The sequence below is a fragment of the Prosopis cineraria genome, unplaced genomic scaffold, assembly GCF_029017545.1.
Source record: "Prosopis cineraria cultivar Desert tree isolate PC_DT_omini unplaced genomic scaffold, ASM2901754v1 PC8, whole genome shotgun sequence".
NCBI classification, from domain to species: Eukaryota; Viridiplantae; Streptophyta; class Magnoliopsida; order Fabales; family Fabaceae; genus Prosopis; species Prosopis cineraria.
The window spans coordinates 4,141,450-4,154,060 of NW_026555339.1; the positions used below are offsets into that span (position 1 = coordinate 4,141,450).

Below are 12,611 nucleotides of genomic sequence, written 5' to 3' on the forward strand. Positions count from 1 at the left end.
CTGATCATTTCTCAATTTTCCCTTGGAAGAGTGGACTGAGGTCTGAGCCTGCAATCCGCATCACCCCGTCGGCCACATCCCCGCTCAAGGAAGCTTTATTTTCCTGTCATCTTTCAAGCGAACAGAGATCCTCGAGTTATAGGGTCAAATCTGACACTGGGGAAGGTAACGATTTTGAGGAACAGAAAAGGCGAAACCGAAAATGGGGCTGGGCTTGTTAGCTTCCAAAGCCATGAGACCCGCCTCCAGGATCCTGCATTCTCCGAATTCTAGAAACTTCCTCATCAGAACCATTGTTACGAAACCGGAGCTGCAGAAGCCGGAAGGTGCGGCCGCACAAACTCAACCGGAGCCTCCGGTCGATCTCCCTCCGCGGACCCCGCTTGCCGGAGCCAGGGTCCACTTCCCCAATCCCGAGGATGCCATTGAGGTTTTCGTAGATGGGTACCCTGTGAAAATCCCCAAGGGCATGACCGTTCTTCAGGCATGTGAAGTTGCCGGTGTTGACATACCTCGCTTTTGCTATCACAGCCGGCTTTCCATTGCTGGAAATTGCCGTATGTGTCTCGTCGAGGTTGAGAAATCGCCTAAGCCTGTTGCTTCTTGCGCTATGCCTGCTCTTCCTGGTTAGCTATTCTCCCCCATTTCACTTCTATGTTTGGTTTATTCTAAAATAGTCTGAGCTTAAATTTCAACTACTAGAGTCTTGATCATGGTCATTTGTTATTGATTCTGGTGTTTTTCCCCCCTCTTATCACGTGTGATATGATTTTGAATATGATTTTGTTCTCAGTCAGAGTAGTATTGCTTTTTCTTGTCATAGATTTCAAATTATTTTTTAGGTTCATTTTGCCACGTCCATGAAATTTAGTTTTGTATTGTCAAACTTAGCTGATACTATTTGATTTCGATGCTAAAATGTTCAAAAGTTAACGTTCTTTTTGAAATTGAACTATGATTCGTTTATTTTATTGGTAGTTGCAGATATTAATGCTACTAGGAAAGCAGCACTAATCCAGTTCTGACCATTTGATTGAATTTTTTTTCCTTCTTAGCGGCTATGCTGACATTTGTGTTAAGTCTACTGCTAATATGTGCTTTTGTATATTTAAAAAGCAAAATAATTTGTGCCTGTTCTCTTCATAATTTATGATTATATTGTCACACAGTGATTGTCTTGTAAAGGTATTATCTATTTCTCCTTTCATAGATTACAAGTTATGTTTTTTCTAATAATTGAGAAATTTGGAGATAAAGTTATCAGTTATCGTGTTCTCTGCTTGTTGTACTGAATCTACTGATATCTTCTAATATTTTCAAACATATTTATACCTTTATTTTCAATGTCTGTGTGCACACTTACTCCCTTTTCTTGTTGCATAAGTTTGGTTCTATTGGGGGTTCTGATAAGTCCTTCTTGTTTGATTTTGTTTATAATGTAACCTAATGGGATGTTGGTCTAAAGGAATGAAAATTAAGACCAACACACCTGTGGCAAAGAAAGCTCGAGAAGGAGTGATGGAATTCTTGTTGATGAATCATCCACTGGATTGCCCAATTTGTGATCAGGGTGGGGAATGTGATCTTCAGGACCAGTCAATGGCATTTGGCTCTGATCGTGGTCGCTTCACTGACGTGAAGAGATCTGTGGTGGATAAAAATCTTGGTCCTTTGGTGAAGACTGTAATGACTAGGTGTATTCAGTGTACAAGGTCAGCTGTGTGCAGCACTTCTTTTACCATTAATCTGATCATTGTCATTTGCAAAACTTTATAAATTTTTTCTACATTTTAAGTATGAAATTATTCGTAGTTAGTATTTTTTTTAAGAAAAAAAGGTTGTTGGGTTTTTTTGATGATTTGAGTAATGGTAAAATAGTAATTCTTATAGTTGTTGTTGAATGCTCTTGTGAGAATTAATAATTTCTGTTTGAGTTGTTGATCCCACTTTCAAATAAAGTAGTAGCCGTTATGATTGTTACAAAGCAGATGTACCACTTATGTCTGCATTTCATCGGTTTGATGCAAGTGATATGATATCCTTTTATGATGTTCCTGTTCTATATAGGTGAAGTCCAGCCTTACTAAGATATGAATTTCCAAGCGTGAAGCAAAATAAAAATGATATCCTTTCAGTACAGTGATAGTATGTTTGGAAGCAAATTCTATCTCAAAGCACTACATTATTGTTGATGGGAATTTTTTTTGGCTGTATTAAAGTTGTCTAGTTGTGGATTCGTTTCCTATCTCCCATTTTTTCATATTTTGTATCTTGAAATGCTATGCCATTTATTGTAGTATTTGTCCCCTCCCTCCTTCAGCAGCTCTAGGTTCAAGCCTGAGTGTGATGATATATCAGAGCTTGTTTGTTTCAATTCTAAATCTAAGATATGTGTGCATATTTTGTTGTTTAATGTTCTCACTCTAGCAGGTTTTTTTGGGATCTGTTTGGGCACTTAACTTGATTATTTAGTGTATATTTTACCCATCCACATAGTTACATAAGTAATAATAGCATTAGCGTGAGCCTAGAGTGGTTCAGGGGTCATATATTTTATCGCTTCTGAAGGTTTATGTCATTGTACTGATGGAGATACAAATGACATTCAAATTCTATTTAATTTGTCTGTTTCCAATTCAGTCCTTTCGACTCATGATTTTATAGTGTCTTCCTTACATTTTGAAACAATTTTTCCTTGATCATTTAGTTTTATTCCTTTCATGGGTTGGTTCCATCTTAGTTTGGCTGGTTCTAATTTCTGGTTTGGGTTTGACCTTCTATAGTTTAAAATGTTGGCATTTGTTTGAAATCTAATTGCCAGCATCTGAGAAACATTTTTTCCTTGTATCTTGAATGTCAGTTGTGTGAAATAATTGAGTGTCTCTTCGGAACAACAGGTGTGTTAGGTTTGCAACAGAGATTGCAGGGGTTCAGGATCTTGGCATGTTAGGTCGTGGCAGTGGAGAGGAGATTGGAACATATGTTGAAAAGCTCATGACAAGTGAACTTTCTGGTAATGTGATAGATATCTGTCCTGTTGGAGCTCTTACCTCAAAACCTTTTGCATTTAAAGCTCGAAATTGGGAGTTAAAGGGTACAGAAACCATTGATGTTACGGATGCTGTTGGATCTAATATTCGAATTGATAGCAGAGGACCTGAAGTCATGCGAATCGTCCCTCGTCTAAATGAGGTTAGATTCTGGTAAAAGATACTGTGGATGTTCATTGCAGTGAGTTGTGTCTGTAAGATCTTTTTTGCTCTCAAGGTTGTAGGCTTTTTCACTGCTGCATGATGCTATTGCTGCTTTTAATGGTTTAAGCAAGATGACTTCTCAGTTCTCACTATTTGATGACTACTTGAACCTGACAAAGGAAGTTTTTGTCAACCCACTTAAACTCAATTGTGACCACACTTGCCATTACTTCACAGTTTGTACAAGAAATTTGTCTAAGGAGTGCTCTTACCTATTGCAAGGAGGCTGTGTCAATGGAAAAAGTATTGCATGTGTTGTTTAGATAATATTTGCCAATATGATATATAAATAAAGGAAATGCTAACCTCCGCACTAGTAAGTTATATGAAGGTTAGAAACCTCTGCATAGGTTATTTTGACCAAAGTGCCCCTGTTGTTTCAAAGACTCAAAAAGTATCGGACTTAGGTCATTTCTTTCAATACCTTGTATATAATTGTGTTGTGAGAAAAACTACTCAATCCTCAACGTGGTTTAGCTTTCTCTTGTTTAGAGTTGCTTTTTTCATCACACTGAAGCCTGTAGAAGGTCTGTAAACAAATTTTCTCTTCTAATTGATGTTCTTTCGAAGACGTGTAGGTTTGGGCATTTAGATATAGGCATTGTTTTGTTGCTCTATGACAATCTTTTAATTAAACAGTATCATGAGCAGATCTCTGTTCTTGAGAATTAAGCTATATATATATATATTTTTTTTTTTATTGGATGATTGAACAAGCCGAGGATGTTTTAAGTGAACCTAACCCGTTAACTGTCTTGATATTATTAGGATGCCTAATTCATTGGAGTGTAATTGGTCACGGTCACTAATCATGTGTTATCAAGGACTGAATTGTTATAAAATATGCGTGATCATGTACCTGCTATGGTTCTCACATTTTGTAATTTTGAGCAACTAGTGAGCAGCCTCAAGAATGGATAGTCTTTTGTCGTAAAGTTCCTGGGTTGAGATTATTAACATATGGTTCAGGCAAATTGTTAATATTTGTTGTGATCTGGGAAACCGTAGAGCTTTTTTGAACGACAGAACTTCTGCTTTTTATTTTTCATGGGGGAGGTGGGGATTTTCGTCTGTCCATGGTTTGTGTTTAAGGTTGTACTGCTTATCAATGCAGGACATAAATGAAGAATGGATTTCAGACAAGACTCGCTTTTGCTATGATGGTTTGAAGAGGCAAAGGCTAAATGATCCCATGATTCGTGGTCCTGATGGGCGTTTTAAGACTGTCAGCTGGCGTGATGCCCTTGCTGTGGTTGCAGAAATTGCCCACCAAATTAAACCAGAAGAAATTGTTGGAATAGCAGGCCGACTATCCGATGCTGAATCAATGATGGCACTAAAAGATCTCATCAACAGGATGGGATCAGATAATGTGTGGTGTGAAGGAATTGGCGTACATACTAATGCTGATTCGCGATCAGGGTATGTTATGAATACTGGCATTGCTGATCTCGAGAAAGCAGATGTTTTCCTGTTGGTTGGTACCCAGGTATATATCTGTCCATTAAATGTAATTTTTATCTCCCTTGATATTCAAATACTTCCTATAATTGGAATGCCTTTCCCTTTCACCTAATTGCAGGATAGGTTTTTTTCCTCCTACTTTCTTAACTTTTTTTTTTTTCCTTCACTTTAGTCACTAGAGTTGGTAGAGGTTGCATGAAAAGGAAAAAAGATTAAAATATTTTTTGAGAAAAACTGTTCACATAAATTTTTTATTGGCTTGGATTCATCTACTGGTTTATACTGTGTTGGAGCTGGGCGGTTGGATTTTGTTGCTTCTGTTGTCAATTAGGTTTGCTTATCTTATATGGATTCACTGTTGAATTTGTAGCCACGAGTAGAAGCTGCTATGGTTAATGCTAGAATTCGAAAGACTGTCAAAGCAACACAAGCCAAGGTTGGGTACATTGGTCCTCCCACTGATTTTAATTATGATCACAAACATCTTGGTACTGGACCTCAAACACTCATTGAGATTGCTGAGGGTCGTCACCCATTTTCCAAGACAATCTCAAATGCCAAAAACCCTTGTATCATTGTTGGTGGTGGGATTCTTGAGAGGAAGGACAAGAATGCAGTTTTCGCAGCTGTTGAAACCATTGCTAAAATTGGAAATGTTGTCAGCCCTGATTGGAATGGACTTAATGTGTTGCTTCTCCATGCTGCCCAGGCTGCTGCACTTGACCTTGGACTTGTTCCTCGATCTGAAAAAAACCCTTGAGTCCGCAAAATTTGTCTACCTGATGGGTGCCGATGATGTGAACTTGGAGCATATTCCAAATGATGCTTTTGTTGTATATCAAGGTCATCATGGGGACAAGGGTGTCTATCGTGCTGATGTCATTTTGCCTGCTTCAGCATTCAGTGAGAAGGAGGGTACATATGAAAACACTGAAGGATGCGTTCAACAAACGTTGCCTGCAGTTCCAACAGTTGGTGATGCCAGGGATGATTGGAAGATAATCCGTGCCCTGTCTGAGGTGGCTGGACTGCGGTTGCCCTATGATACAATCAGCGCCATTCGTGCCCGAATTAAAACAGTTGCACCAAATCTTGTGCACATGGATGAGAGAGAACAGGCTGTATTTTCATCTTTGCCTAAGCCCGAAGTCACTGAGAAGATCAGCACGACACCATTCGGGATTGCAGTTGAGAATTTCTATATGACCGATTCAATAACCCGGGCATCAAAGATAATGGCGCAATGCAGTGCTATGCTGTTGAAGAAGTGAAGTTTAATTTTTGTTTTTGTCCAAAGTTAATGCTTATTCATGTTTTTTCGTTTCCCGGTCATTTAAGCCACTGGTTGGCCAAAGCTTCTCGGATGTTGGAAGTACCTAATAAAATTAATTTAGGCTTTTGCCCTTGTATGCATTGTAAGAGCACCACTAGGTAAAACTCTTGTGTACATTTGGTTTTTGTCCAACTGATTGTGAAAGCTTTAGAACAACACTCAGAAAGGGCTAGGAGCAGGGGTGGGGTTAGGATTTAAGAATAAGGAGGGGCTAATATTAATATATATATATATATACACTATAAATTTTTTATAAATTTTAGAAGGATCAGAAGTATGTAATATTTATACAATATAAAAAAAATTTAAAAAATTGAGGGGGTTACAGCCTTTATTGGTCCCCCCCCTTCTGCCACTGGTTAGGAGCAATCTTGATCTTTTATTTCAATCTTATTTAATCTTGACTGTTCATTTAAATTAAATTTTTAAATATTTGATATTATATTTATTAATAAAAATTTTAAAATTTTAATGTATTTGTTAATTATTAATTTAGTTAGTACAAATTTAATTTAACAATCCAATTTAAAATTAAAAATTTATAATTTTATAATTTCACTATATAGATAGATTCTGTATAATTTAAATATAATTTAAATACATAATTTATATTAAAAAATTTATAAATTTTATAAATTAATCATTTAAATGTATTCCAAATAGTTTAGATTTAATATTAAAAATATTTTTTTTACTTTAATAAAGATAATGTTAAAAATATTTAAAAATTACTTTAAATGAACGTTAGAAATTAAATAAGACTGAAATAGAGTGTCAGAATTACTCCTACCCGGACATTCGATGCTGAATGCTGAACTGTGCCATATGTAATAGACTATAATGGAAGTTGGATACCATTTTAGAGTGAGGCGGTAGACTTCGCCGGGTGATTGGAAGCGAATGAATGGTAAAGCGCTGAAAGGATATGTTGTGAACTTGGACCAACGTATCCATGGAATTACAAGGATTCTGAAAAAATTTTCACCAATCAAATGAGTGAGGGAATCTTGTTTGTGAACACAATCCTCGTCAAGATGCTAAACTGAAAAGGTAGCAAATGTGTGCGAAGGAAGGGGAAGATTCTCAGACTAGGATAGATACTCCTACACCCTTGACCGACCCTAAGAGATTTTTTTTTTATTTTTGTCACAGCCATACATACAAAATCTTGGCAGTAACATGGAATAGAAACAATCCACAACTGATTGAGTAACAAGGAGTTACTTCTGCACCTTTGAACACGAAGAGATACCAGTTTGACGATATGAGTTTTCCCAATTCCTTCCATCAAAACGCCTGATTTCAACACCCTTGAGCGTGCCAGGGTCAACACACCTGAATGAAACAGCAACCCCATCTGGGTTTGAGCGTGGGTAATAGAATGAGGTGATACCACAGACCTTGCAGAATGTATGCTTTGCAGTGTGAGTGCCAAAGGTGTAAGTTGTGAGGAACTTCTCTGAATCCCCCAAAAGCTCAAATCTTTCAGCTGGCACGACGAAGTGTGTATTGGCTCTCATGTAGCAGGCAGAACAATTACAATCCCATGCCACAACACTAGAAGAAGCTACCGCTTTCCACCTCACACTCTGGCAATGGCACCCTCCAGTGTGCACCACTGTCTCTGAATCAGAATCCATACTGGCTTTCTGAACTTTTGAGATCAGAAAAGCAATTTCGGCTCTTGCAGATCTATATGCTGCCAGCAACCTGCTAGCCATGATTTATCAGGCCTCAAAAACAAAATATGCTTGCACTATGAACAAGATAGTATACCATCATTTTCATCCTACCACATGGGACGTGACAAAGCACCAAAATTTTGTTTCAAATGCTTATATCTAAGATATCTAGTGTCATCAATTATACCAGAAGGCATGAGATGGTACCACCCTAGAAGTTATTTCATTCTACTGAAAAACTATGGAGGTCTCGTATGTGTATTTTTCTTTACTTTTATAAAATATCAAATGACCAATTAAAGATATAACAACTTTTGATTATCATAGTAAACAGATGAACGCGTCTAGACTCTTGTGCCCTAGATAAGAGGAAAGGCAAAATAACAGCATATCAGATGAATTACGACTTATGGCTACAGCGACTAAATAAATTCAGAGTTCGGCGACAAAAGGATTCTGCTCAACGAAAATCTTGAAGGCTATTGAACAAAATGGACAGGATTAAACAGAAATGAAAGTGTAATATTTCCAGCAAAATAGAGTTATCACGATACTTGCAGCTGCAGGGGTGATGATGGGTTGTTTGTAACTCGTAAGCGGCAAGCTCGTCAACATGAAGATGAATCAAGACCTGTGGATTTTATCATTGAAGATCTAAACTACGATTGTATCAAATATGATAAAATTAATAGAGGTTTGGTGACCTTGCTATACTAAGAACTTACTGTAAATATAATAATGGCCCTTCTCAGTTCTCAATTGAAGACGGAGAAGCAAGGCAGAAATGTTGCCCCCAGGTGTTCGCTTTCCGTGTCGCTACCTGAAAGCTTTTATCTTCATAATTTCGCTTGACAAAGCCTTCTTCACTTTGTCTTCCTGAGAATTTTTTTTAATTTTAATATCGAATGAATATCCGAAGTTCCTGAATAAAACACAAACAGCAATAATCAATATATATATATGTATATGTATGTATGTATGTATGTAACTAACATGTGTCATGTTTCCCTGTTAATATTCCAGTGATCCAGTGGACAGATGTTTTCGAAGTAGCACTTTTTCAATCTGAAATGATTTCTTTAGTTGACAATGAAGAACTGTGATAGAATTATGTGATTGTTTGTGTTCGACCAAATTCTGCTTTCTCTAGTGTTCTATTATTAGGCGTTACCTTATAACGGGCCAGGCCCAATGCTGATGCAGAGGACCTCATATTTAAGATAATGGATGTGAAGACGACAACGTTAGAAATACCTAGTTGGGATTAAATTTGATGTAGTTTATGTTTCAAACATAGTTAAACGAATCTCTAAGAATTCTTATAAAAATTAAATCAATCCACAAGACTATGAAACCAAACAAAACAAGTGCAACAAACCATTCTTTTTTAGAGGGCCTAGTTGTGTGGAAATGCTGCTGCTTCTTCTTTTGTTTCAGTTTAATTAACATTGTTGTGATGTGATAAAAATTTTGAATTAAAATGCATTTTTGTCCCTATACTTTTTAACGGCATAATGCAATGCTTTGCTATTGAAGGAGTGAAGTTTAGATTTTGTTTTTGTCCAGAGGAAATGCTCATTGTTTTTCATTTCCTGGTCATGTAAGCCACTGGTTGGCCAAGCTTCTAGGATGTGGGAAGTACCTAATAAAATTAATTTTAGGCCTTTGTCCTTCCATGCAATATAAGAGCACTCCTTGCAAAACTCGTGCACACTTGGGTTTTTGTCCAACTGATTGTGAACGCTTAGTACAACACTCTCCTATAGGCATTTTCCCCCATTAAATGAGGTGGGCGGTGCTAATTGCAATACTGTAATGGAAGTCGCGTACCATTTTAGAGCCGCACTCAAATTGTGATACAGTAGACCTTGCCGGGTGATTGGAAGCGAATGAATGGCAAGGGCTCAAATGTATATTGTGAACTTGGGCCAGTGTGTTCGAGAGGTTACATGTCTTGCAATTCAACCGATTTTAATTAAAAGGGTAGTCCAATTATTAAAAATTTGCCTTATATCGCTTCCGTTTTTATATTTTTTTAAGAATTGAATATTTTAAAATGTTAGACATTTTTACCATTTTAAGATATAATTATTATCATTTTATAAATAATCACTTTATATTTATTTTAGAGTCAAACACTCTATTACATAAAGGTAAATATAAAAAAATAATATTAATTTAAAGATAAATAATTATTTTATTGAGAAGGTAAAATTCAATTAAAAATATTTTATATTTTTTTAATGAAAGAAATTATTCACAAGATTGTGAGATTAAATCCTGCTGATATGAGAATGTTATTGATGAACAATCTGTAAGTACCTCGCTTTTTGAGCTTAAAAGTATGCTCTAATTTGATGAGTTCTTAAAAGTCAATCCACTTTAACTTTCTTGTATTAAAAAAAATTATTAACAGTGAGAGAGACGAGTTCCAACCATTCATTGAATTATAAGGATTCTGCAAAGAGAGTTTACCAATCAAATGGGTGAGGGAATCTTGTTTGTGAACACAATCCTCGTCAAGATGCTAAACTGAAAAGGTAACAAGTGTGTGCCAAGGAAGGGGAAGATTCTCAGACCAGGATAGATACCCCTACACCCTTGACCGACCTTAAGCGATCCTGTTATTTTTGTTACAACCATGCATACAAAATCTTGGCAGCAACAGGGAATAGAATACAATCCACAACTGATTGAGTAACAAAGAGTTACTTCTGCACCTTTGAACACGAAGAGATACCAGATTGATGATATGAGCTTTCCCAATTCCTTCCATCAAAACGCCTGATTTCAACACTCTTGAGCGTGCCAGGGTCAACACACCTGAATGAAACAGCAACCCCATCTGGGTTTGAGCGTGGGTAATAGAATGAGGTTATACCACAGACCTTGCAGAATGTATGCTTTGCAGTGTGAGTGCCAAAGGTGTAAGTTGTGAGGAACTTCTCTGAATCCCCCAAAAGCTCAAATCTTTCAGCTGGCACGACGAAGTGTGTATTGGCTCTCATGTAGCAGTCAGAACAATTACAATCCCATGCCACAACACTAGAAGAAGCTACTGCTTTCCATGTCACACGCTTGCAATGGCATCCTCCAGTGTGCACCACTGTCTCAGAATCAGAATCCATATTCGCTTTCTAAACTTTTTGAGATCAGAAATGCACTTTTGGATCTTGCAGATCTATATGCTGCAACAACCTGTTAGCCATGATTTATCAGGCCTCAAAAACAAAATATGCTTGAACTATGAACACTATAGTACACCATCATCTTTATCCTAGTACAATGGACGTGACAACGCACCAAAATTTTGTTTCAAATGCTTATATCTAAGATATTTACTGTCATCAATCATACCAGAAGGCATGAGACGATACCACCCTAGAAGTTATTTCATTCTACGTAAAAACTATGGAGATCTCGTATGTGCGTACTTTTCTGTACTTTTATAAAATATCAAATGAACAATTAAAGATATAACAACTTTTGATTATCATACTTAACAGATGAAAGTGTCTAGACTCTGGTACCCTGGATAAGATGGAAAGCAAAATAACAGCATATCAGGTGGGCTTATGGGTCTAGTGTTTAGATAAATTCAGAGCTCTGCGACAAAAAGATTACGCTCAACGAAAATCTTGAAGGCTATTGAACCCAATACACAGGGTTAAACGGAACTGAAAATCATGTATTTCCAGCAAAATAGAGCTAACACAGTACTTGCAAGCTGCAGGGGTGATGACGGGTTGTTTTGTGACCCGTAAGCGGCAAGCTCATCAACATGTAAGATGAATCAAGACCTGTGGACATTATCATTGAAGATCTAAACTACGATTGCGTCCATATGGTAAAAGTAATACAGGTTTGGTGACCTCCCTATACTAAGAACTTACTGTAAATATGATAAGGGCCCTTCTCAGTTCTCAATTGAAGACGGAGAAGCAAGGCAGAAATGTTGCCCCCCAGATGTTCGCTTGCCGCGTCGCCACCCTAAAAGTTTTTATCTTCATAATTTCGCTTGGCAAAGCCTCTTCTTCGCTTTGTCTTCCTAAGCATTTTTTTATTATTAATATCTAATGAATATCTGAAGTTCCTGAATAAAAACACAAACATATAAATCAATATCTATATATATTTATATATAACGTGCATGTGTCATGTTTTCCTGTTAATATTCCAGTGATCCAGTCGAAAGATGATTTCACACTTGCACTTTTTCAATCTCAGATGATTTCTTGATTGACAACAAAGAATTGTGATAGAGCTATGCTTGATTGTGTTGACAAAATTGTGCTTTCTCTACTGTTCTATTATATCAGGACCAGGCTCAATACATTATGTAGGGGACCTTTGAATTTAGACAACGGAAGTGAAAAAGATTAGGTTAGAAACACCTAGTTGGGATCAAAAAATTGATGAAGTTTATGTTTCAAATTCAATTAATCAAATCTATAAGAATTCTTAAAAAATTAAATCAATCCACCAACACTATGAAACCAAACGGAATAAGTCCAACAAACTCTAAGAATACTTTTTTTTTTTTGTCTATGTTTCAGTTTGACCATTATTGTTGCGATGTATAAAGTCATCAATAATTAGGCAGCAGCCAAAAAATTATTTGAACCATAGCATAGACGTGAAATTAAAATGTCAAGTAGCTTATACTTTATAATATGTAACAGGATCAGATTCCAAATATACCAAGCTACCAAGTTATCATTTTTTACCTTAAAACACAAAGAAAGAAAGAAAAGACCAGTACATAGCATCTTGCATGGACTTAGGCAATTTCATTTCATTAATTATTAATAATTGGACTAAAACCTTAAACATTATTGTCACACATGGAACATGGGAGTGAGGGAAACTAATTCCCTC

General features: G+C 36.7%; 2 protein-coding genes and 1 pseudogene across 8 annotated transcripts; 1 reads left to right on the forward strand and 2 right to left on the reverse strand.

The window, feature by feature from the left end:
* Positions 1-6,131, forward strand: LOC129318617 (NADH dehydrogenase [ubiquinone] iron-sulfur protein 1, mitochondrial-like; annotated as a pseudogene).
* An 828-nt stretch (positions 6,132-6,959) lies between these two features.
* On the reverse strand, positions 6,960-11,764 carry LOC129317643 (uncharacterized). 6 transcript variants are annotated; one of them, XM_054961982.1, is made up of 3 exons: positions 11,627-11,683; positions 11,454-11,533; positions 6,960-7,761 (listed from the first exon to the last, which is right to left on the reverse strand). In XM_054961982.1, the coding sequence occupies exon 3, from the start codon at positions 7,689-7,691 to the stop codon at positions 7,272-7,274; it is 420 nt and encodes a 139-aa protein (XP_054817957.1). In that variant the 5' UTR covers positions 7,692-7,761; positions 11,454-11,533; positions 11,627-11,683; the 3' UTR covers positions 6,960-7,271. The 6 variants fall into 6 exon arrangements, with proteins under 6 accessions (XP_054817957.1, XP_054817953.1, XP_054817956.1 ...); XM_054961978.1 differs by lacking the exon at positions 11,454-11,533 and having other exon boundaries at positions 11,627-11,764; XM_054961981.1 differs by lacking the exon at positions 11,454-11,533 and having other exon boundaries at positions 6,960-7,764; positions 11,627-11,764.
* Positions 10,158-11,764, reverse strand: LOC129317644 (uncharacterized). 2 transcript variants are annotated; one of them, XM_054961984.1, is made up of 3 exons: positions 11,627-11,686; positions 11,454-11,533; positions 10,158-10,931 (listed from the first exon to the last, which is right to left on the reverse strand). In XM_054961984.1, the coding sequence occupies exon 3, from the start codon at positions 10,859-10,861 to the stop codon at positions 10,442-10,444; it is 420 nt and encodes a 139-aa protein (XP_054817959.1). In that variant the 5' UTR covers positions 10,862-10,931; positions 11,454-11,533; positions 11,627-11,686; the 3' UTR covers positions 10,158-10,441. The 2 variants fall into 2 exon arrangements, with proteins under 2 accessions (XP_054817959.1, XP_054817958.1); XM_054961983.1 differs by lacking the exon at positions 11,454-11,533 and having other exon boundaries at positions 11,627-11,764.
* Positions 11,765-12,611: the final 847 nt, after the last annotated feature.